General features: G+C 39.4%; 4 protein-coding genes across 7 annotated transcripts; 1 reads left to right on the forward strand and 3 right to left on the reverse strand.

The window, feature by feature from the left end:
• Window positions 1–5,279: 5,279 nt before the first annotated feature.
• LOC108136109 (cationic amino acid transporter 2) lies at window positions 5,280–13,000 on the reverse strand. Of its 2 annotated transcripts, XM_017257087.2 has the most exons (8): window positions 12,912–13,000; window positions 11,424–11,807; window positions 10,324–10,615; window positions 9,500–9,784; window positions 9,328–9,432; window positions 8,183–9,001; window positions 7,847–8,122; window positions 5,429–7,761 (listed from the first exon to the last, which is right to left on the reverse strand). In XM_017257087.2, exons 3-8 carry the CDS (start codon window positions 10,562–10,564, stop codon window positions 6,269–6,271), a joined length of 3,219 nt encoding a protein of 1,072 aa, XP_017112576.1. In that variant the 5' UTR covers window positions 10,565–10,615; window positions 11,424–11,807; window positions 12,912–13,000; the 3' UTR covers window positions 5,429–6,268. The 2 variants fall into 2 exon arrangements, with proteins under 2 accessions (XP_017112577.1, XP_017112576.1); XM_017257088.2 differs by lacking the exon at window positions 12,912–13,000 and having other exon boundaries at window positions 5,280–5,518; window positions 11,424–11,817.
• A 1,673-nt stretch (window positions 13,001–14,673) lies between these two features.
• Window positions 14,674–16,973, forward strand: LOC108136020 (bestrophin-4). Its single transcript, XM_017256947.2, has 4 exons — window positions 14,674–14,826; window positions 14,892–15,002; window positions 15,398–15,941; window positions 16,005–16,973. Exons 1-4 carry the CDS (start codon window positions 14,756–14,758, stop codon window positions 16,896–16,898), a joined length of 1,620 nt encoding a protein of 539 aa, XP_017112436.1. The 5' UTR covers window positions 14,674–14,755; the 3' UTR covers window positions 16,899–16,973.
• Window positions 16,974–17,004: 31 nt separating this feature from the next.
• On the reverse strand, window positions 17,005–19,312 carry LOC108136021 (bestrophin-4). The gene is made up of 6 exons (XM_017256948.2): window positions 19,210–19,312; window positions 19,040–19,150; window positions 18,237–18,981; window positions 17,937–18,128; window positions 17,487–17,634; window positions 17,005–17,396 (listed from the first exon to the last, which is right to left on the reverse strand). The coding sequence occupies exons 1-6, from the start codon at window positions 19,278–19,280 to the stop codon at window positions 17,158–17,160; spliced, it is 1,506 nt and encodes a 501-aa protein (XP_017112437.1). The 5' UTR covers window positions 19,281–19,312; the 3' UTR covers window positions 17,005–17,157.
• A 387-nt stretch (window positions 19,313–19,699) lies between these two features.
• On the reverse strand, window positions 19,700–22,111 carry LOC108136006 (bestrophin-2-like). 3 transcript variants are annotated; one of them, XR_005977207.1, is made up of 6 exons: window positions 22,007–22,111; window positions 21,832–21,942; window positions 21,033–21,780; window positions 20,710–20,904; window positions 20,425–20,635; window positions 19,700–19,941 (listed from the first exon to the last, which is right to left on the reverse strand). XR_005977207.1 is itself a non-coding variant. In XM_041708156.1 (5 exons), exons 1-5 carry the CDS (start codon window positions 22,075–22,077, stop codon window positions 20,603–20,605), a joined length of 1,158 nt encoding a protein of 385 aa, XP_041564090.1. In that variant the 5' UTR covers window positions 22,078–22,111; the 3' UTR covers window positions 20,421–20,602. The 3 variants fall into 3 exon arrangements, 1 of the variants encoding a protein (XP_041564090.1); XR_005977208.1 differs by having other exon boundaries at window positions 22,003–22,063; XM_041708156.1 differs by lacking the exon at window positions 19,700–19,941 and having other exon boundaries at window positions 20,421–20,635.
• Window positions 22,112–22,429: the final 318 nt, after the last annotated feature.

Below are 22,429 nucleotides of genomic sequence, written 5' to 3' on the forward strand. Positions count from 1 at the left end.
TTGGTTGGCTTGGTTAACATTCTAAGCGCACTCAAACACTTAGAGAGGGACGGGTAGTGGGCGCAGAAAGAGACGGGGCGAACGTGTGCAGGCCGGCCACATTTCAGATTCTCAATAATGCTCATTGTCAGGGAATTGAATGCGAAAACAATGCCATGTCCCAGAGTCCTCTTCTCTTGTATCCTGCCATTGTGCGTGGTTCGGTAAATATTATTCTTCTTGAAAAATTGTCGAATGCCCAAGGATACAGCTGAAGAAGGCACCGGGAAAAGGGAGAGTCTTTTCTAAAAAATAGTAGAAGTAGGAAAGGTTATGACAAGCACAAACCATTTGTCCCGAACAAGATAAATGGGAAAAATTAGAGGCACACAGATATCTCATAGAAATCAATTGAAGTCGAGTAGAAAATCAACAGCGTATTATTTTTCCCTCGACCATTTTCCAAGATCCTTTGTACGTTGTGGCAAATGACAAAGGAGCAATTATGAGGAGCACCCAAGAATGTGAAAGGAGCCTCAGTTAAGACTCGGATTTTAATAGAGAGGCAGTAGCCTCAAGAAGTGCTGAGAAATCAAGCAAATTGTAATGAAATTAAAAAAAATTGTTATTACCAATTGGCAAGGTGTCTTCGCAATTGAGATATCTATTATATGGAGGCATTTTTCAGGTACACTTTCGAGGACGGGAACAATTGTAGATGGACTTTTGCAGAGGGTTTGAGGCCACACAAAATGTTCGATTGGCATTGATTGCGGTAAACGAATTAAGGGTTTTCAAATACAATTGGAAAGTTAAGTGGTAAAAGGCATGGAGAGGAAAAATAGAAAAGATAGAAAAATGTTTTTGAACCCTACACACTTTAAATTTTATAAAAAGAAATTAATTAAAACACCTAATTGGGACCGTTTTGTAATACTTTTTAAATACCTACATAAAACTATGATAAATCATATTGAAAGCTAAAAGAAATATGTAAACACGTCTCAGATAGAACGACTAATATAAAAATTTGTCTTTTTTTTGTATGTACAATCAATAATTTTAAAAAAGAAATTAATTAAAACACCTAATTGGGACCGTTTTGTAATACTTTTTAAATACCTACATAAAACTATGATAAATCATATTGAAAGCTAAAAGAAATATGTAAACACGTCTCAGATAGAACGACTAATATAAAAATTTGTCTTTTTTTTGTATGTACAATCAATAATTTTAAGAAATAAATGTAATTTGTAATATTTACAACCTAAACAAAAAGTCACATATAATTTTACTTTTACAAACAAACGTTACAAACGTTTAATACAAAAAAAATGATCTACAGTTCTATAACCGGAAGTTAAATTCCTTATTAATTTTCCATATCTAATTGCTTAAGACATGAGGTTAATCTATTTTCAAGAATCCTTTTTCGGATGTGCAACCGGAAGCAAAGTGAGATTCCCAATATTAATCTCCCTCAACTTGACCTCAAGACCGCAGCCACAGGATACCTTTTCAATCCCATTAAAGAGTAATTCATTTACCCGGGGCCGAACCTCCTCAATGGGTTAATCTCATCCGAAAGCAAGTCCTGCTTAACATATGTATGCACAGACCGCAGGACCAAAATCCAGCACCCAGAATCCAGAATCCAGTCCCGAAAACCTTTGCGTGCACCATATCCATTGCTGGCTGTCATGGCCGATTGGGCAAACAGCTAAACCGAAATGCTAATCCTTTTTCCCATTTTTTCATGGTTTCGTTGGGTGAGTTCGAAGTCCTGCATTTGTGCAGCTGTTGCTACGAAAATTACTTCTTTTTTTTTTTGGTTATTTGAAAGGGACAAATCCACTGATCCACTTTGCGTACAGTAGCAGCCGCCTCCGTTGTTTTGACAAAATGTTTTTGTCGAGTGCCATTGACTTTGGTAGCAGTCGGCAGTCGGCAGTGGGCAGTGAGTAGCGGTAGCTGCAGTCTGCAGCCCGCATTTACCTGACAAATGATGATGACAACTTCCGCTGCTGGCTAAAACCCTCAAACCACCCAGCACATATTTTAATTTTCGAAACAATCCAGCAAAACAAAATACGAGAAAATCAGAGAGACACGCCAAAGTCGGTCGGAACACGCCGAGAGTTATCCTGTCCGGCCACGTTAAGAGGATTATGTCCTGTCGGAATGCGAATGTGAATGCGAATGTGTAGGGTAAAACTCGCAATTTTTATGAATATGGAAAAGCCGCTTTAGACGGCAGAGAAAATAATAACAAACTAACGAAACTTCAAACAAAAAACAAGGCAACTTGACGTTGGGATGGGGCGAAATGTTATTAGAGCTGAGCAATGATTACATAACCGAAAAACAATTTGAAAGCAAATTGTTTCAGAAAAAATGAGCTTATGTCATTTGGAAGAGGGAATATCAAAGAAAACTTGCGAAGGAGGTCAGAACTACATTTTGAATAAGACTTAAAGAAAAAAAAAAATGTTCTTTTTAAAAAAATAATTTTTGCTATTTAATTTAAACTCGTTACTAGGCAATGGATTGCTTGAAATTAATTTTATGTTTAATGACATAAACTTCTTTATTATATAAAGAGATAAAATGTAATGTTGGGCATATGTTTTCATCTATCATAAAAGCGAATTTTCTCATATTTTCATTAAAACATTTATAGGGCTTACACAATATAAATATTATTATAATAGCGGGAATCAGTTTGTCTTTCGCTTCTATTTATTTTCAACAAAATGGAAAATGTTTTATTTTAATGTAGGAATATGTGTAAGCTAGCCCTTTAGAGCAAACCTAGCGTTTTAACATCACAAAATTCTTGCTTAACTACATTTTTCTAGAAAAAAATTTAACCTTTATGATAAAGTTTGCGTAAAACATGGTTTATAATCTAACCTTTTAAATTTATTTCGTCACCTTTTCTGTACTATTATTCACGAAAGAAAAATAAATATATGTACTCGTTACAAAATTAACATATATCTTGCAAAGGGATACCTATTGGTTGGGCTTTTCAATCACTTAAGATGCACATACATGTCACCCCCTTCATGTGGGACACTTTTACCATATCTGCTTCTAATTTATGGAATCTACCCGAATGAATATTTACCCAGCTCGTCCTCTAGTATCTCTCTCCCCAGCAGTGGAATGCAATATCCAAAGTTGTAGTATTCCCCATGCATTAATTAGTTTCGCTCTTTGCCAATTTGTCACAGAGCCCGATGTCAATGCTCTGGCAATGTGAGGGCGAGATCTTGAACTCCACCCCGAAACTCCCCCTTTCGTGGGTCTTAAAGTCTTAGCTGGAGGGACTTTAAGTTTTGGCGCCCATAAATATGCCATAAAACTATTTGAACGGGCAACTAGATAAAGGGGGCGGACAGCCGGCGAGCAAGTGTAGCAAACAAGCAAAACAACCACCAGACGACTTCTGGGACTTCCAACTAGATGCTCCGCACTCTCCGGCCCATAACAAAGTTAATAATAATAAAGCTGGGGCGGAGAAGTCAGGGCCACGCCCCAGACAGAGTCCCCGCCAAATACGATTACAATTTGTTACACTTACGCAGCACAAAAGTCGTCAGCCACCCCCACCCCGCATCATCCCGTTCCCCAAAAACGAGAGCAAGTCCATCTTTCCCTTGGAGTTGGGACGCCAAACAGTCGCCAGTTGCTTCGTCTTTCGTCTTGTGGTTATACAAATCTCCAGACTGGCATCAAAAGCAGCACCAGCAGAACCAGAAGCATCAGCAACCTGACCAAAGAAATGCCCAAACGACTCGCCGCATAAATCAGAGCAGAGTTTGGGTCCGGGGACAAAAAGGGGGAAGCTGATGCTACCGCTTCGGCTGCCCAAGGGGATGTTTCCGTCTAATCAAAATCAAAGCAAAGGGGAACGCTACACTGATGGAAAATTCGAAGTTCATTGGCATGTTGGCATCTTTCGATATTTTATAAAGATATTTCCTGCTAATATTGTTGGACAATGTACTTGTTTTTTTGGATCCAGCTAAGGTACAAGGTATTTGCGAATCTAAGTACTTAGTTAGGTCAAAGATACATTACACATTTTTTTAAGTGTTTAGATAAAAAAGGTGTTTTAATTTAACATTTTTATTAATTAATCATTTCAAGGTCAAGATATTCTTCTCGATATTGCAGTTGAATTATGATATTTTGTAAACGCTCTGGCAGTTTTGTAAACGCTCTGGTTGTAGCAACATGTAAAAATAAACATATTTGTAGTTAGCATATGCGGTGAAATTAACTAAATTTCAAGTTGCAGAGAAATTATATTATTTTTAAGATATAGGCAAAAATATATCAAAAATGTAGCTCAATGGTGTAAAACAAATTTGAAATAAAAAATAAACAAATATATTACAGTGCATAGCATACTTTTAAGGTAAATGAAAATCTTGAACAAAGTTAGGTAAAAAAGTACCCTAATATTTTGTTTACTATGCAAGGTATAAGGTAGCAACAAATTGTTTTTAGTTATGTACCGAGAATCTATGTACAAGTATTTATTTATTTATTCTCCAATGGATTAAATCCTTATCTGGCTTTTGGGTTAACTTAACTCTAACACTAAATAACAAAAACAATATATTCTCTAAGCAATTGCCTAAGCAAATCCTTATTGGATCCCCAACCCAAAAATGCCTGCTAACTTGCTTATGCCTTTTATGTCGCTATATCGTTTAGTTGAAGAGGTTTCGGAAACAAATTTTTGTGTTACTCTTGTAAATATCGGTTTGGTTTATTTGTTTTATTTATTTTTTTTTATTTAATAGCTGGTGTGTGTATTTATGTACAGTACATATTATTCAAATTATCTTTAATTTATTATATATGCAAAATTTAAGTTTTTGAAAAGTTTTTGATATTTTCCTTCCTATTTTCTTTTTCTGTGTAAAACCGTTTTGAAACTCACCAAGGAAAACTCCGAACAGGGCAAAGGTTAGGTACACTCCCTGAGAAGAGCGCACACTCTCGCTCGGCGATCAGACGATGCCAATTAATTTATCAAAGTCAGTCAGTGCAGTTGAGGAAGAAGCGTCCTCAAGACAAGGCCACTGGGAATTAAACGACAATGAACGATCCCCATTCATTGGGTTATTAATACAGCACACTCTAATGCCAGATCATCGGGGAATCGATTCCGGAAGCGGCTGCAGTTGCCATCAACATTTCTTTTCTTCCCATTCTTTCCTTTCTTTTCATTTCTATTCATTTCTTTGCGGACCCACTCAGGTAAACTCATTTGACTTTTATTAATTACAACTAGATTTTTATTTATAACCAACAAATTGTTCACAATTTATCAAATTGGCTTAGTGATGCATTCGTGTATATACAGCTAAACAGATATATATATATATATAATTATCAACATTTCGATGTTTCCCCGTTCAGAGACGATCGCTATATTTGAGCTTCTGCCAGCCAGCCCTTTGTCGCTTCATTTCCCGGTAGCTGTTGGGCAGCCCGTAGAAGAAGTATATGGATAGTCCTATTCGTGTGGAGAACCGATTAGTTTACGTATTTGGAGGTGTCTTAGGCATGCACTTATATTTGACGTTTATAATACCGTTTTATTTAATACTTTTACGACTACTTTTGAGTTAGCTTAGCAAGGATCAAGGTAAGGATTGAACTAGTCTATATTATATATTGAGAAATGTTTTTCAAAACATACCTAAATGCTTTCTACATAATACTCTGATTTATGGTCTTTAAAAAAACTATAAGTACCTTACGCTTTTCAGTTGTATATCGTCATATTTTCTTTTCATTTAAATATATAAAATATGTTGTATAATTACATTTTATTTATTAACATCTGGAATGTCTTCTCGAACTACACGATTTATATTCCAGCTTTTTTATTTATTGTTTAAAGTTTTAGTTAGATTTATACAACCACAGCACTTTTTTCATTCTTTTGCTGGAAACTTCTAGAGTTCTGTTCTTAATTGATTTTGCAACTACACTTAAAGGACCCTATCTAGTCATGCCTTACCCCTCACAATCCACCTGGTACTTATCATCTAGGATTGCTCGCATTCCGCACTAACTACTACTACTACTAGTAACTACAGCTACAGCTAGATATATACAAAGCAAGCTACGTTTGCATTCCGATTCGCATGCAGGACCTAACTACGTTTAACTGGGGGGGAAAATGGCACCCTCTTTGGTTTCACCAGGGGGGGGCGGGGTCTATAATGGGCCAGGGTTGTGAAAGGGGTTGGTAAGCCCCTCAGCTCTCCGCCTCCTCGACTTCTATGTAGGTGGACTGCGGACGCTGGCGACGCACCAATTCCGGATGTTGTTGCGTTCGGTGCGAGGGACCCCGCTGCAATATGGCCTCCAATTTGGCTTTGAATGGCAAAGGCTCCACCTTCTCCGGTTGCTGGCCAGGATCCGGACGCGTCTCCGGCTGCGATTCCGGTGGCAAGAGTGCCGGGTTCTTGGCATCCACGATATGCTGGCGACTCAAACTGGGTCGCTGTTTGCGTAAACTAATGCTGTTTATGGTCTTGTACAGAACCGGATCGAATTTCGGTGGACGTGGTATGTTGCCACCAGCATTTGCAGCGGCAACTGGCACTGGAACTGCCTCCTGGGAATGCGAGGGGCTGCCCGGGGTGGTGGAGGTGGTGGGCAGCACTTTGGTGAGGACCTCATCAGCATTACCGGTCTCATTATGGCCGGTTTTCAGTTCGCTGATGGCCTTGAGCATTAGGCGACGCACATCGGTTTCGCTTTTCGATTGCTTCAGCAGCGGCCTTGCTCTGGTCTCCTCCAGCTGGTACTCCTTGACCTCCTCCTCCTGCTCCTGCTCCGCCTCATCATCGACCCTCCTCACGACCCCCTTCACCTGGTGGGCATTGGCATTCATAATGATGTGGCTCAAGCGGTCTTTAAATTTGGCCGAATGCAGCGGGTCCTCAATGGCGGAGGACTGGGATTTGAGGGAAGTCTGGGAGGCCAGGCGTTGCAGTACGAAAATCGGCTGGCGGTCTTTGGAATCGTTTACGGATTCTGCATCCGGAAAATCCCCCACTAATTTATCCTCTTTCGCCGAGGAATCCGCTTTGGCTTTAACCCTCTGCAGCTGCTCGTAGAAGGCATCGCTGTTGAACAGGTCCTCCAGCATTTGGTGAGCCACCAGCTTGCATTCCTCGTACTTACTCAGCCGCAGGGTAATCCCGCCCGGCACCTCATCGTCATCACTGCTGCTGTGGACGGTGGCCACAATGACCGTTTCTATGACACTCGGATACATCTCAGAGTCCAGGCTGAAGTGGCGCTCGAAAATCAGCTGCTGCTGGAGCTCCAGCTCCTGCTGACTTTGCTGCGTGTCCTCGGCATCCAGGACATCGTCCAGCATGGCTATAACCGACTGCTCGTCCTCTCGCGACGGAAACTCATTGTCGCAGCCCAAGGTGGCCGTGGAGTTTTCACTCTTCGTGTCGTCCACATAGAACACCTTGCCATTGGCGTGTTTAACTTCAATCAGGTCGTCGCCCACGTCACTAAGATTCTGTATCTGATCCAAACTACTGGTGGGACTCTTCTTTAGCTGCGTTTCCAGGGTTAGGACACTCTCCTTGGAAATGCAATGGTACTCCTGCTCGCGACTTTCCTGAAAACCCTTCAGGGCCTTGTAGAACGCCCATCGTTCGGGATTTCTCTTCTGTGGATTCTTGCAATCGTAAAGATACCAGCATGCAAGGAATATGGGAATACCTAGGACATTTGAGTTAGTACACAAGTGCCACATGCATTATTTTCTACCACATGCAATAGGATATTAATGTGGAATCCGACTCACCCACTATCATCCAGACCCCGAAGCGTATCCACGTCCAACTGTCCAGCTGGAGCATCAGATATATGTTGATGAAGATACTGATGGCGGGAACAATCGGTACGAAGGGCACTCGGAACAATCTACGACGAGCTTCTCTGGGCTGGAGACAAATCAGCAGGATCACCAGGAACACCAACAGGATTAGTATGCACAGGAGGGTCAATGCCCAGATCTCTTTTGAGACGATTAAGGAATGCGCCTGCATTACCAGCACTCCAATGCCCAAGGATAGCAGACCTTAAAATATAGATTATGCATACAAAATCATATTAAACTCCCTGTATTTATTGTCCTTACAAAACAACGTAGCCAGCACTCCCACAATCCTTGAGGATATCGCATTTGGCTCCTGGATGCGATGGACATTGAATAGCTGAGTGCAGACTGAACCGAAGGTGAATCGCTCACTGCTCGAGGTCAATGAAGTGGTTTCCGAAGCTCGGACTCTGTCCCTCTGCCCTTGACTCTCCTCCACATCGCAATAGTCCATGTATCGAAGGAGCATTATCGAGATGGCCACAACGCTATAGGCCAACAAAGTGCCAATCGAGAGCAGGCTAACCAACTGGGCCAAATCGAAGAGTCCAGCGATTGCGGCTGTGAAGAGGGCTGCCACTATGGATCCTGTGACTGGAACCCGGAATCTCGGACTCACTTTGCCCAGAAATTTGAACAGGAGACCATCCTGGGCCATCGAGTACATCACCCTGGGCAGTGGGAAAAGGGCTCCGAAAAGAGACGCCACCAAACCCACCAAGCCACCGACCGTGACAATCCACATGGCCACCGGCCAACCCACATACTCGAAGGCATAGGGCAGCGGTGCGTTGGCATCTTGCAGGTAATATGGCAGCATTAGGGTCAGTACAGTGGACACTCCGAAATAGCAGAGGAAGATTATCAGCAGCGAGAGCAGGATCGATTTTGGGATGTTTTTCCGAGGATCTCGAACCTCTTCTCCCGTGGTGGCGATGCAATCGAATCCCACAAAGCCAAAAAAACAGGTTGCAGCTCCTTGGAGAGTTCCCTCGAATCCGTAGGGGAAAAAACCACCTGATCCGATCGTAGAATTCGTACTGACAGCATTCGGATCCACCGTCCAGTTGGAGAAGTCAGCTGTAGCGAGAAAAACAACAATTAATTAATTAAAAGAACACAGTCGGAATTTAGGGGTTACACTATCTTTAATCAAGACTGCTTTAGTATGTTGTCACAACATTTTTGACATAAAAACTAAGTTCACAATTGATTATAACTTATCAAGTGCTACCAACAATTACAAATACATTTCTGCAATCTTATTTAGATTTTGTTCAGAATTGTTATAGACTCAAATTTTTTGTTTACAAAGTTCTGCATTTGTTAAAGTTTTGTTTCTATAGTAATTATTTATTTATATTTCAACGATTTTTGTGGTATTTATTGATATTAATTATACTTACCTTTTATGGCGCCAGCAACAATGACGAAACCCAGAATGAATATGTTGAGACAGGTCACAAAATTGTTGGCCATTGTGGATGTCTCCACTCCAAAAGCAAGTGCCACTATAATATTTAAAAAATTCATTAATTAAGCTTTATTTACTTTTACTTAATTGTCTTATGCACTTACCACCAAAAACGACTACTAGGCCAAAGGCCAAAAAGTCAAAGTAGCTTCCCAGAAAACTCACATTCATGGGAGCCACCTCCGCGAATGTGTTTTTCAAGGTGTCGTTTAGCAAAGAGTCCAGGTACAGGCTGATACCTCTACAAACACTCGCTGTGCCGATGACATATTCCAAAATGAGATTCCAGCCAATTACAAAAGCCGCAAATTCACCAATGCACACATAACTATAAACATACGCCGATCCCGCCTTGGGAACTCGAGCACCGAACTCTGCATAGCAAACTCCTATATAAAATTGTAACAAAAAAAAGGGTATTAGTTTAGTAAAATTTTAGATATGTACCAAAATTTTTAAATATAAAATATTTTCCTAGTATTTTGATCTAAGAAATGCCCACGTATAGTTACTAACTTAAATAATTAAATTGTTATTCTACACGTCAAATGGTACGTAAACAAAACAACCATTTTACAGAAATAAAAATAAATTTAAATTGTGACATTATTAATAAATCACAAGTGATGACAATTGATTGCTAAAAAAATAATATAAAAAATTTTACTTTATTTTTTCTCAACCAACTATTTGAAAATAATATCAATTGAAATTATGATTTTAGAACAATTTGTATAAACAGGATTTAAAAGGTCTCATTGTGAACAACGTATTTTCTTGCGATTAAGAGTTAAATATTACCCAATTATCTTGAGCTGTTAATATTGTTATAATAGAAAATTTAAATTAACAAAAAATTTATGATGTCATTCCTTGTCTAAGTTTTTATTTTATAATGCGGGTTAACTGTAGCCACAATCGAACTTACCCGCCAGCAGCGAGGCCAGTGCGGCGATGGCAAATGATATCATCACCGAGGGACCCGCCTGATCCTTGGCTATCTGTCCGGCCAGCACGTAGACCCCGGCTCCCAGGGTCGATCCCACTCCGAGGGCCGTGAGGTCCCACAGGCCCAGCACCCGGTTCAGCTTCGTCTCCCCCTCGCTTCCATCGGCCTGGAGATGCTTGCGCCGGGTGAGAACCTTCCAGGGCGAGAATTGCCGAACCATTTCTCCGTATCTCGCTCTCGATTTTGGGAAAGTTCAATAAACCCTGGGATTCTGGAAAGAAAAAAAAATTTGCAGGCTCGCTTAGTCGATTTCATAGGTTTAGCCATGATCATAATGCACTTCGATCCACGTATTGTCTTATCTTGTGACGCCGAACGATTGTATAATGCAAATAATTGAGCTCAAATTGTAATCGTTAATGGCGAGGCTATTGTGTGCTGTGCGTCTGAACTCGATTGTTCCACTTAGAATTGGGTATATGTAGGTAATCTATATGTGGGGAGTGGCATATGGGAAAGTTTAAGGGATGGAGGTGGTTGTAATGGAAAATTTCATGAAGAACATGTTTGATAAAATGTGAAATTATGGGAAATAACTTTTACTTCTTTGTATTACGTAATAAATATAAATAACATTTTTAAGTTAACCCAGCACTAAATTATGGATTGATTTTGTCGCCTATCCTGGAGAACTAATCCGTTTCAGAATCAATTCAATGCAAAACGATGACAGTGTTCAAACAAACCTGACATGTTTCTGTCAACCAACCTTGTAAATCTTGACTGCATCCGCCATAAATCATTACTTATTGTATTTTCCCAACAGGTGACTAATCAAAGCACCCACACCTTTTCCTTAAAAAAATATAATGCTCCACACTTTGATAAGAATCGGATGCTCAAGCTCTTGCTTATTATACCTCTTGCAACTTTGTTTGCCTTTCTATTATTAAGTTTATAATTTACTTGCTCTACGCTTAACGAAGATAATTAAATGGGTCTAGGTGAGTCCGTCGGACTTGTCGAATGAAAATTATGCTGAATTTATATAATTATGGTAAAATTGGTACTCAACTCACCGACTTTGAAGCAGTTGTTTCCGCTTCTGTTCGATTCCTATTGCAGTTGTTGCTCCAATGCACTCACAATATGCAAATATTTTCGCACCGCCTTTGTCGGTTTTTCTTATTAATGAATTGTAAGTCTATTATTAATTTCCGTTCACACAAAACAATTAAGGACGGACAGCAAGAGTGTGACTGACATACGATCTGGGCGATCTGGGAGCGTCTGTCTGCAGGCTGTTGGTGTCGTATTACAGCCGCGAATTCTTCGCGTACTCCTCTAAGATAAGACCACCAGTCCACCGAGCCGAACTCGAATCTCCTCCGCAGTCCGACAAGAGCGATTGTTGGCCATGGACGAAGAGAGCGGGGTACACGGCTAGAAAAGTCTACCTAGAACTGACAGAGTAAACTATAACATTTAATTCTGTACAAAATATACGAATTTTTCGTCTTTTAAAAAAGCTCTATAAAAGAGAAATATTCAAGCTATTTTTAAAAATGCATTTTCGTTATCGCTGTTAACTATGTAGTATTCTTTCAAGCAATTTAATAAGGAAATTGTAAACTTTTCTTTTTGAATATTTACAAAATAACCAATATCATACAGTTGGCCTTAGCTTAAATTTTGTATAAGAAAACATATTTCTTAAATAAAAAGAATGATAAATAAAAAAAACTATATCGATTTGTTGTATGTTTTTTTTTTAGTTTACGTATAATTAAGAATAAATACATAAAATTTTATATCGTTCCGGTGAATGTTTTTGAAAGTTGCTTGAAAGTACTAGTACAAACTTTAAACGCGTTTTTCTCAAAATAGTATTTTCAAAGTCGGTGATCAACATTACTCGAAAACGGGTTTTAAAATCATCATATAAATAATGACAGAGTATTGTCCAAATAGTTGAAAGTTAATATATCGGATGACACTTAGCGGCACTGTTTCTCTATATATTATATCGCACTGTTTGTTTTTATAAGTAAATAAATGGAATCGCTTGTATCATAAATGTATTTCCAATGGTAAAATGTTATTTCTCTCAGTGCACACACGAAGCACAACTGATAAGAGACGCAGTCGGCTGGATTTGTGGGAGATAAGGCAAGAGTCGGGGGATCGGATCGGCGGGTTTCTGAGATGATCTGGGTTGTAATTAGAGCGAATACAAAAAAAACTTAGCAGGTGTGCGAGAGGGAGGGGCGAAAGAGCGAGGGAGAGAGAGAGTGATTCACACTGTATGACGTCTCATGATGCTGCTGTGTTTTCGATGTTGCTGCTGTGATACTGCGTCTGCTCTTGTTTAATTTTGTTGTTCTTTTTCGACTTTCGGTTTTATGATCTTTGCGATAGCGAAACAACAGATTTTTGATTTTCGCCGACACTGCAGGCAATTCGGAAACTCTATTATTTATGTTGTTTTAGATAAGGCTGTTTGTTTTCACGTTTTTACTCCATTTCCGATCTGCCGTTTTTTCGGCTTTAGATTTGAACATTCATACTTTTCTCCCGCTACTGTTGCTATCTCTCTTTCGAGCCGTATCGCTCTCTCTTTCACACTGGCAAACAGCCCGGTTGTTGACGGTTTCGGTGTATAGCGTTAACTGAAAGTGTAAGATAATATTCTGGCCGCTATATAGAGAGAGCGCTACGAGAACTGGCCGTCTATATAGTGGAATGCAATAATAATATCGCAGAGACGAACACAATTATAAATGCTTTCTGCTCGTCTTCCCATCGTTATTGTTTTCATTGTTTTGGTCTAGATGTTGCTGTTTTTATTGTCGTTAGCTGTCGAGTGTCAATTTGTAGATTTTATAAAGTGGTAAAGTTGGTTGATAAGCTCGAATGCGCTTTGTGTAACGTCTTGATTTTGGGTTCATAGCTTATAGTTATTTTGTGCATTAAAGTTAATAAAGTGCATTCAATTTTTAGCACTCCGATATACGACTTATCTCACTGAAATCTACAATTACGTAAGCTCGGGCCATATAAGAAGGTGAATGAATGACTTGATTTCATAATTGCAGATATGATTTGCTGATACGAGATAAGCCGATTAAACAAATCTGCTTTGATTGCATTGTGCAGGTGTAGGTATTCTCGTTATAAAGGGGACGACTATCCGAGGCATTCCAATCCAACCATTTTCATTTGTAAATTCCACATTTCCACTGACAAATTCTTGACAAATTCAATGACAAATTAAGTTCGTTTGTAAACGATCGCAAGCATTAGCAGCTGTTTAATTATCTATAAACTGATTAGGAACATTATTAAACCAAACCCAAAGTTTATTGTGTATTATCACGAGGGTATTACTCACTTTCCTCAGTTTTATGCCACATACATGAATGTATAACATTTCTTTTTTAACTGAATCACATTCAAGATAAAACGTTGATATTAATTGAGCTTATTTCAATTTTGTTTTATATATATTACAAACATTAATTGTTGATTAAAAGACAAATCAATCAAATCAACTAAAAAGAAAGTAATTTAATATAATCATTATACAAATTTGCATGCACATTGATGGGTAAACATTTCAAAATTTTAGTTCTGAGTGAGGTTATATCCACAAAAATTATATAGGTTTTCGAAAATATACACAATGTTTTTAAAAATTAAAAATTAAAAAAAAACACATATATTAATATGCTATAAAATTATCCTTCAAACTAGAATTTATTTTAATTGCACTTTTCTAAATCAAATTATAATAACTTAAGCTTAACTTAAGGACTAAAGTATGATATTTGTTGTCTGTTCGTTTTCGCTATAGGGAATAATATCAATAACTAGTAAATGCTGATAAGATACTCGAAATGCTTTCCACATTTTTACCGATGGAGTGGGAAAAATCACGGCGTTGCCGCTATGGCCACACAGAATGTTTGCTGGGGTATTAAAATTTTACTGCACCTTCTTGATACCGCCAGACAAATACAAACACATCCATATACTCGTATACTAATATCCGTGCATATATGGAAAGGAGCAGGAGCAGGAGCAGACTTCATCACATGTGCGGGCGAGAGCGTGTGGCAAATTGGCCTTTGTGGGTTGTCTGCTGGCCTGGCGGCAAATATAAATGATCTAATTTAAATAATTACGCCCACAAAATGTGACGCGCCTACCAAATTGCCTTCGTTTAATGCTTGAGTGGGAAAATTACCCCCAAGCCAAACCGAAGACTAGAACTAATTTCAAAGTTGGCTTTGCTTATGGCCTCACAAAGTGTTTCCCATTCCCGTTCCCATTTACATTGGCATTGGCATTGCCAAGTCGATTTCCCAGCCGTTCAGCATTATTAAAGTTTTCCAATTGACAATTTTCGGCTATGACTGTCTCATACACCGCTGAGGTGGCAACCTGCAGTCACTTTGGCTGTTTCTGGAAGCTTTTGATGAGGTGAGACTTCTTCGATTGGGACTATATAGTTGCTATAGTAACAGAGGTATCTGACGAATCGGCAGATGGCGCGCGAGCATCTACAAGATTATTTGGGTGGATCTGCTGGCATTTCTGTGCTGCTATTACCTAATGGCCATGGTATACCGCTATGCGCTCAGGGAAAAAGATAAGCCGTGAGTAAATAATTAAAAAATTTAACAAATATAATATTAATGGCCTTGAAAACGAGTGATCTATAAACTATATTTTGATACAAAATGGTAAGCTCACTTGGTTTTTTTTTAACACAAGTAACAAGACTACTTTTATATACTGTCCTTTTTTCTAATACTTAATGTTAAACAAAAACATTAGAAAATGTTTCCTCATAATTATTAAAATGCTAGAATTATTTTTTTTTAATTTTTTGTTATTGTTTTGTTATATATATATGGTTCTTGACAAAATATTTAAATATTCAACTTTTGGTTTAAATACAACTTCCAGTATATCTTTCACGTATTATATCTTATAAATTAGTAACAGTAAATTTTAAAATATATTATTCTTCCCCATGAAAATGTCCTAGTATTTTTGAGGACATTGTGATGTACTGTCACAGCTATAGCAACCTGATTCCGCTCTCCTTCGTCTTGGGCTTTTATGTGGGCATAATCATAGAGCGCTGGTGGAGTCAGTACATCACGGTTCCTTGGCCCGATCCATTGGCGGTTTACGTAAGTGCCCTGGTTCGTGGGCAAGATGAACATGGTCGCCTGATGCGACGCACTATCATGAGATATGTGTGTTTGGCCTTGACCATGGTGCTGTCGATGATATCGCCAGTTATTAAGCGTCGTTTTCCCACCTACGACCAGCTAATCGAAGTGGGTCTGCTTAATGCAAATGAGGCAAACATCATTAGGGCAATGGATGCCAAGTTTCCCAAGCATCCCAAGTACTGGATGCCCATCGTTTGGGCTGCCAGCATCGTGACAAGGGCCAGAAAAGAGGGACGCATCTGGGATGACTTCTCACTGAAGTCCATGATCGACGAACTGAACAAATTCCGAGCCGGATGCAATATGCTCATCCACTACGATACGATCTCAGTGCCACTGGTCTACACGCAGGTTAGTCAAGTAATATATATTTTTGAACCAGAAAAAGTGTTTCATAAACTCAAATGATCGTAGGTCGTAACCCTGGCCGTTTACTCGTACTTCGTGGCCTCCATTTTCGGTCATCAGTGGATCGATCGAGACACTAAACAGTACAACAATGTGGTCGGTTACTATTTTCCGCTATTCAGCACCCTGGAGTTTTTCTTCTTCATGGGCTGGCTGAAGGTGGCCGAAACCTTGATTTGTCCATTCGGCGATGATGACGATGACTTTGAACTGAACTGGCTGATTGACCGCAACCTGCAGGTCAGCTATTTGATCGTGGACGAGATGCACAACGACCATCCGCAGCTGGTGAGGGATCAGTACTGGGACGAGGTGTTCCCCAATGAACTGCCCTACTTGGTGGAGTCTGAGAGGGCCGAACATCCGGAGGCATCCACCGCTCGACTGGGCATCCCCAAGGTCAACCCCTTGCCCTCGGTGAAGAGCGAAGTCAGTATGGAGAACGATTACACCGAATTCGACGACGAGGACGAAGCCAATCCTGTTGTAATGATCCGATTTGCCCATCGCACTTTTGGCTTGAGCAAAAGTTCCGTTTCGGTAAAGAACTCATCGGATAGTCAAGATACCCTGAGTTTGGACGACATGGTCGGCGAACATTTGGAAGGCGAGGTGGGTTCGAGAACTCTGGGCTCCGACAGCAAGGACGACTTCGAACGACTCAGGGAGACGCGAGAAAAGGAGCGTGTGAACCGGCAGCTCCAGCAGGCCGCCCTCGCCATGGAGCTGATGAAGGGAGACCTTGCTTCTAATGTCGGATCGGAAAAAGGGTCGAGTCAAACTGATTTCCAGCAAAAGGAATCGGCGACTCAGACCGACAGGAGCTACACCAGTCAGAGGAAGAAGGACGAAGACAAGGACAAGGACAAGAACAAGGACAAAGAGTCTGAGAAGAAATAATGAATATGAAGCAATTATAATTGTAGATTGTTGATTAATTTATTATTAATTTATCCAAATCATTTCATTTTTAAAGAAATGAGAATTCTATATTTAATTATTTTTTGGGGACTACTATCGATAGATTGATTGGTAATATTGAATTAAAATGATCCTTTGCAAATTGTCGGTTCATATCGACAGTAGAATAAATTCCGCCGATATTTGGCATGTCCTATTATATTTAATAGTTATATATCAGCTATACCTATGGATCCCTCTAATCCTTTTTGTCTGGTTCTTTTGAAGAAGATGATGACATAGCTTCCTGCTGGGTTCCCTCGAGAACCTCCTGGTTCTCTGAAAATGATTCCTCGGACGGAGGACGAAGAACTGTCACCTTATAGGGAGCACCAAAAGAATCGTGACGAAAATAGGTACTTCGCAAATCCACAAATCGGTGACGAATGCGACTTCGGCGTTCACGACGACGCTGCTCGATCAGCTCATTGAAATCAACTGAGGAATATATTGATTGAAATTTAGTAAATATACATATAGTGAGTGAAAAAATTAGTCGATCTCTGGAATAAAATGTAAATCACTAACTTGTGGTTTGGGACGGTTCTCGGGAGCTGTCCAGATCGTCCTGTATTGGTGCAAGCAGATTCTCACTAAACGTCAGCCCTGCAGGCCTACCATCCATTTGAAAGGAGTTCACGAATTTGAAAGTACTTAAAGTCGAATGTGCCGATCCCTGAAAATCAAAATATATATTTGTATGTAATTTAAAATAGATTTATGGACAACTTCTTGGAACGCCGCCAGAATTTATATATCTTTTAAACTATTTTCAAATTGTATTTAAATAGTCTGCTTTTAATATTCGTAAAAATATTGCTATAAAAAAATATTGTTTTTTCAAATTCTGATATTGATTATTCTGTTCAAATAGTCAAGTGAGAAAATTTCAAACCTATACAAAATTAGATTGATAATATGTCTATTTGTCATTGTCAAAATAAATAAGTGTGACTGCCAAATATTCTAAGAAGATACCTTATGTGGCAAATCCATATATGCAGTTGAGGGTGACGGCGGTTCTGCGCGTTTGCTTGCACTTGTGTATGGCATTTCATTCGGAAAGACTTCATCCCAATACTGGTCCTTCACTAGTTCCGGATGCTCCTGGTGCATTTCGTCCACGATGCAATAAGCAACGGTAATATTCCGATCGATTATCCAATTGAGCTTTGAAAATTAAATATATTAAAGTGGAGTTGGTTTTAATTTAATTATAGTTTTAAATGGGAAAATATTTTGATTCCTAATTAAAGTAATTCTGGCTATCAAACTTACCTCAAAGTCATCATCATCCTCTCCAAAGGGATTTATTAGAGTTTCGCCCACCTTGAGCCAGCCCATGTAAAAGAAAAACTGAAGAACGGTCAGGATGGGAAAGTACCTCACAACATTAAGTCCATCTTGAACTCCGTTTTCCGTCCACTGTTGTCCGAGAGCGCTGAACAAAAAGAACGCGTAGGTGGCCAAAGTGACCACTTGGGTGTAAACCAGAGGAACACTGACCCAATCGTAGTACAGCAAAAAGCCACAACGACCGCGAAACTTGTTCAACTCATCGATGATCGTCTTAACGGCGTAATCGTCTCGTATTTTGTTCTCCCTCCTGGCCCTCATCACAATACTAGCAGCCCAGACGATGGGCATCCAGTGCTTCGGATAAGAGGGAAAAGCTTGATCCAAGGTCTCAATAATCTTCTTTTCGTTCTCGAGCAAGAACCCAGCTTCTATGAGTTGGTTGTAGGTGGGAAATCGACGCTTCACACGCGGTGCAATCATGGTGAAAACAATCACCTGACACAGGCACACATATCTCAGGATGGTTCGCCTCATGACCCGGGCTCTGTCATCGGAGCCATGGATGCTGGTGCTGATCAGAATGGCAATCCCATCTGGCCAAGGAATGGTGGTGTATTGCTCCCACCAGCGCTTCATCACGATGGTCACGTAAAATCCCATTACGAAAGACAGCGGAATAAGAGCGCCATGACTTAAACAGTAGGAAGAAATAGCCTCAAAAAACCTGCAATGTCACTTATGTTGATTTCGCTGTGGAAATATGTAAATGAAATGGAGCTCACTTTTTGCCCTCTTCGTTCATCAGAAGTCGGTATATAATTGCCAGTAAGCAATACAGTCCAAAGAACACAAATAAATGCACCCATATCACCTTGTAAATACTACCACGCCATCTAAACAATAAAATCTGGGAGGTTTTAATGCAGTTAACATCACTATTTGGTGTACTTGCCTAGCCAACAATCCAAGAAAATTGTTGATTACACTTGAAGTGCTAACGCTGGAGGTGTAAGTCACAGTCATGATTAAACAAACTGATTTAATTATTTAAAACCCATAAACTAGAAGAGAAAGTCGTATGACAGAAAATTCAATGAGATCTTTGCGAATAAAAATGAACTGAAATCTTATAAAAATAAACACTGTTAATGTTTTTCCCATTCAATTTAAAAGTGTTTCGCTTCAATTGTTAACTATTGCGGTTTTCACTTTTTTTAAAAATGGAAATATTCCCATCCCAAATCTCTAGCTTTTATAGTTCCGAGATGGACAGACAGCTATTGATCCTGATCGAGAATATATATGGTCTGTTACATACTTTTCAGCGAATACAATATACCCTTTTACTCTACGAGTAACGGGAATAAAAATAAAAAATATTAATTAATGAATGGTCATTTATCTATTGAAAAAGATTACATTATTCTTTTTTCATCTTCATTCTAATCGTGCTTCTCTGTCTTATTTGGAGGAGGTGATTTGGCCGATGGATCCTGCTGGGATCCCTCACCGGCTTCCAGATATTCCGAGAGGGTTTCATCGGACGGAGGACGAAGGACCGTGATTGTGTAGGGATCACCGGAAAGGTCGTGGCGGAGATGGGTGCTTCGCATATCCATATATCGGTGGCGCATTCGATCCCTGCGCTCACGACGACGCTGCTCAATAAGCTCGTTAAAATCAACTGGGGAATATAGGTTTAGTTTGGGAGTGTTGTTTATTAATCACAATTAACTAAGTAAACGATCTGTTTAATGATTATTTGATGCTGCATCTTTGTTATATTAGTTTAAGTAAAGAAATACAAAATGATGCGTGCTCCAGTTCTCCCTTCATGTTGGGGTATTGAGTTTTAAGCAAAAATCTGATCAAGATTAAAAGCAAGTTGTTATTAGGAGAAGCAAACAATTTAAAGCAAAAAGTGGTCTTTTGATAGTGTTCAATAAAAGTTAATACATCAGTCAATCTAATTTGGTTTATTTTGCCTATAAACATCTTTCATTTTTATAACGTGATACTCTTAGTTTTATGCGAACCGGGGCTCCTTTGTTTGTTTTTAAAAGTAAAAAACTTGGAATTTGAATTAGTAAAATAAAGAACCCTATTTTTGTATATCCAAATCCAAACGAGTGCTGTTTAAGAACACGTTTTATCATATTATACTCACCAGTGGATTGCGACGGTTTTCGGGAACTCAACAGGTCATCCATTTCTGATGCCAACAGATTGTCACTGAAGGTCACTCGAGATGGGCCCTCTTCCATTTGAAAAGAGTCCGAGTAGCTCCCCGTGGCAGATGGTCTTCCCAGGAAGTTCCGTGTAAAATTAGTCCGCGAAAAGGTACTTCATTCCGATGCTCCCGATCCATTCCGTTGTCTCTGAAGTTTATAAAATAGAAACAGTAATTTAAATAATTACAAAGTAATATTTTTTGAATTGGTGAATACTGTACCTTCTGGGATTGGGTTTCCATATAGGCAGTAGAAGCTTCTGGGGGATTTTGGCGCATTTTTGGTACAGCGTATGGCATTTCATTGGGGAAAACTTCTTCCCAGTACTGATCCTTAACAAGCTCCGGATGCTCCTGGTGCATTTCGTCCACAATACAATAAGCAACACTGAGATTCCGATCTATTATCCAGTTTAGCTGCAGCACATGGAAATTCTTATTAAGTTACAATATTTTTAATTACAAGCAGTCTTAAACTGTGTGTACACTTTAATATTATTAACAGTTGATAAAACATTTGAAGAGAAAATTATAATCGATCTTACCTCAAAGTCGTCATCGTCCTCTCCGAAAGGATTTATTAAAGTTTCGGCTACCTTGAGCCAGCCCATGTAAAAGAAAAACTGAAGAACGGTCAGGATGGGAAACCATCTCTTAATACTAAATCCATCCTCAGCGCCCTCTTCTGGGCTCCACTGTTGTCCAAGGAGACTGAACAAGAAGAATGAGTAGGTGGCCACGGTAACCACTTGGGTGTAAACCAGAGGAACACTGACCCAGTCGTAGTATAGCAAAAAGCCACAATATCCACGAAATTGGTTCAACTCGTCAATGATCGTCTTAACCGCGTAATCGTCTCGGATTTTGTTCTCCCTCCTGGCCCTCATCACAATACTAGCAGCCCAGACGATGGGCATCCAGTGCTTCGGATAGGAGGGAAAAGCTTGATCCAAGGCCTCAATAATCTTCTTTTCGTTCTCCAGCAAGAACCCAGCTTCTATGAGTTGGTTGTAGGTGGGAAATCGACGCTTCACACGGGGTGCAATCATGGTGAAAACAATCACCTGACACAGGCACACATATCTCAGGATGGTTCGCCTCATGACCCTGGCTCTGTCATCGGAGCCGTGGATGCTGGTGCTGATCAGAATGGCAATCCCATCTGGCCAAGGAATGGTGGTGTATTGCTCCCACCAGCGCTTCATCACAATTCTTACAAAAAATCCAAGCACAAAGGACAATGGAATGAGCGAACCATTAACTTCGCAATAATAAATAACAGCCTCAAAAAACCTGCAAAATGAAAGCTTATTTCAATGCAGAAATAACTAAATCGAACCTCACCGTTTGCCCTCTTCGTTAATCAGCAGGCGATATATAATCGCCAGTATGCAGTACAATCCAAAGAACACAATTAAGTCTAACCATATCAATTTGTAAATACTGCCGCGCCATCTTTAAATAGAGGGAAATTCGTTAAATTTAGGGAAAAGGGGTAAATTGTATTTAACGTACTTACCTGACCAGCAAGCCCAAAAAATTGCTTACCACACTCGAGGTGCTAACGCGAGAGGTATATGTTACAGTCATGATTGAAGATTCTTATTGACTGATTTCAATTGCGATTAAAAACAAGCACAACAAAAATAATTGACAGTTAAGGCAAAGGATATCTTCTGTGAAAATAAAGTATTGTGCAATTTATTCCTATGTTTTCTTTGAATTTATATTGCTTTAGTACATTTTTGAAAAGCGAATTGGAATTTAATGTTGTTTTTTTGTCTGATGGCATATAATAAAAAAGAAAGTTCAGAACTGCCAGCTTTTTGTTTCCAATTGCTTCCAAAATGATTTTAAATGACATGATTAAAAAGGTGATAGCAAAATCCCATATGTATTTGTTTTCCCCATCCATAAATAATTTTTTTGAAAAGTAATCTCT

This window comes from Drosophila elegans, unplaced genomic scaffold (assembly GCF_018152505.1).
Source record: "Drosophila elegans isolate 14027-0461.03 unplaced genomic scaffold, ASM1815250v1 contig_208, whole genome shotgun sequence".
In the NCBI taxonomy this organism is placed as follows: Eukaryota; Metazoa; Arthropoda; class Insecta; order Diptera; family Drosophilidae; genus Drosophila; species Drosophila elegans.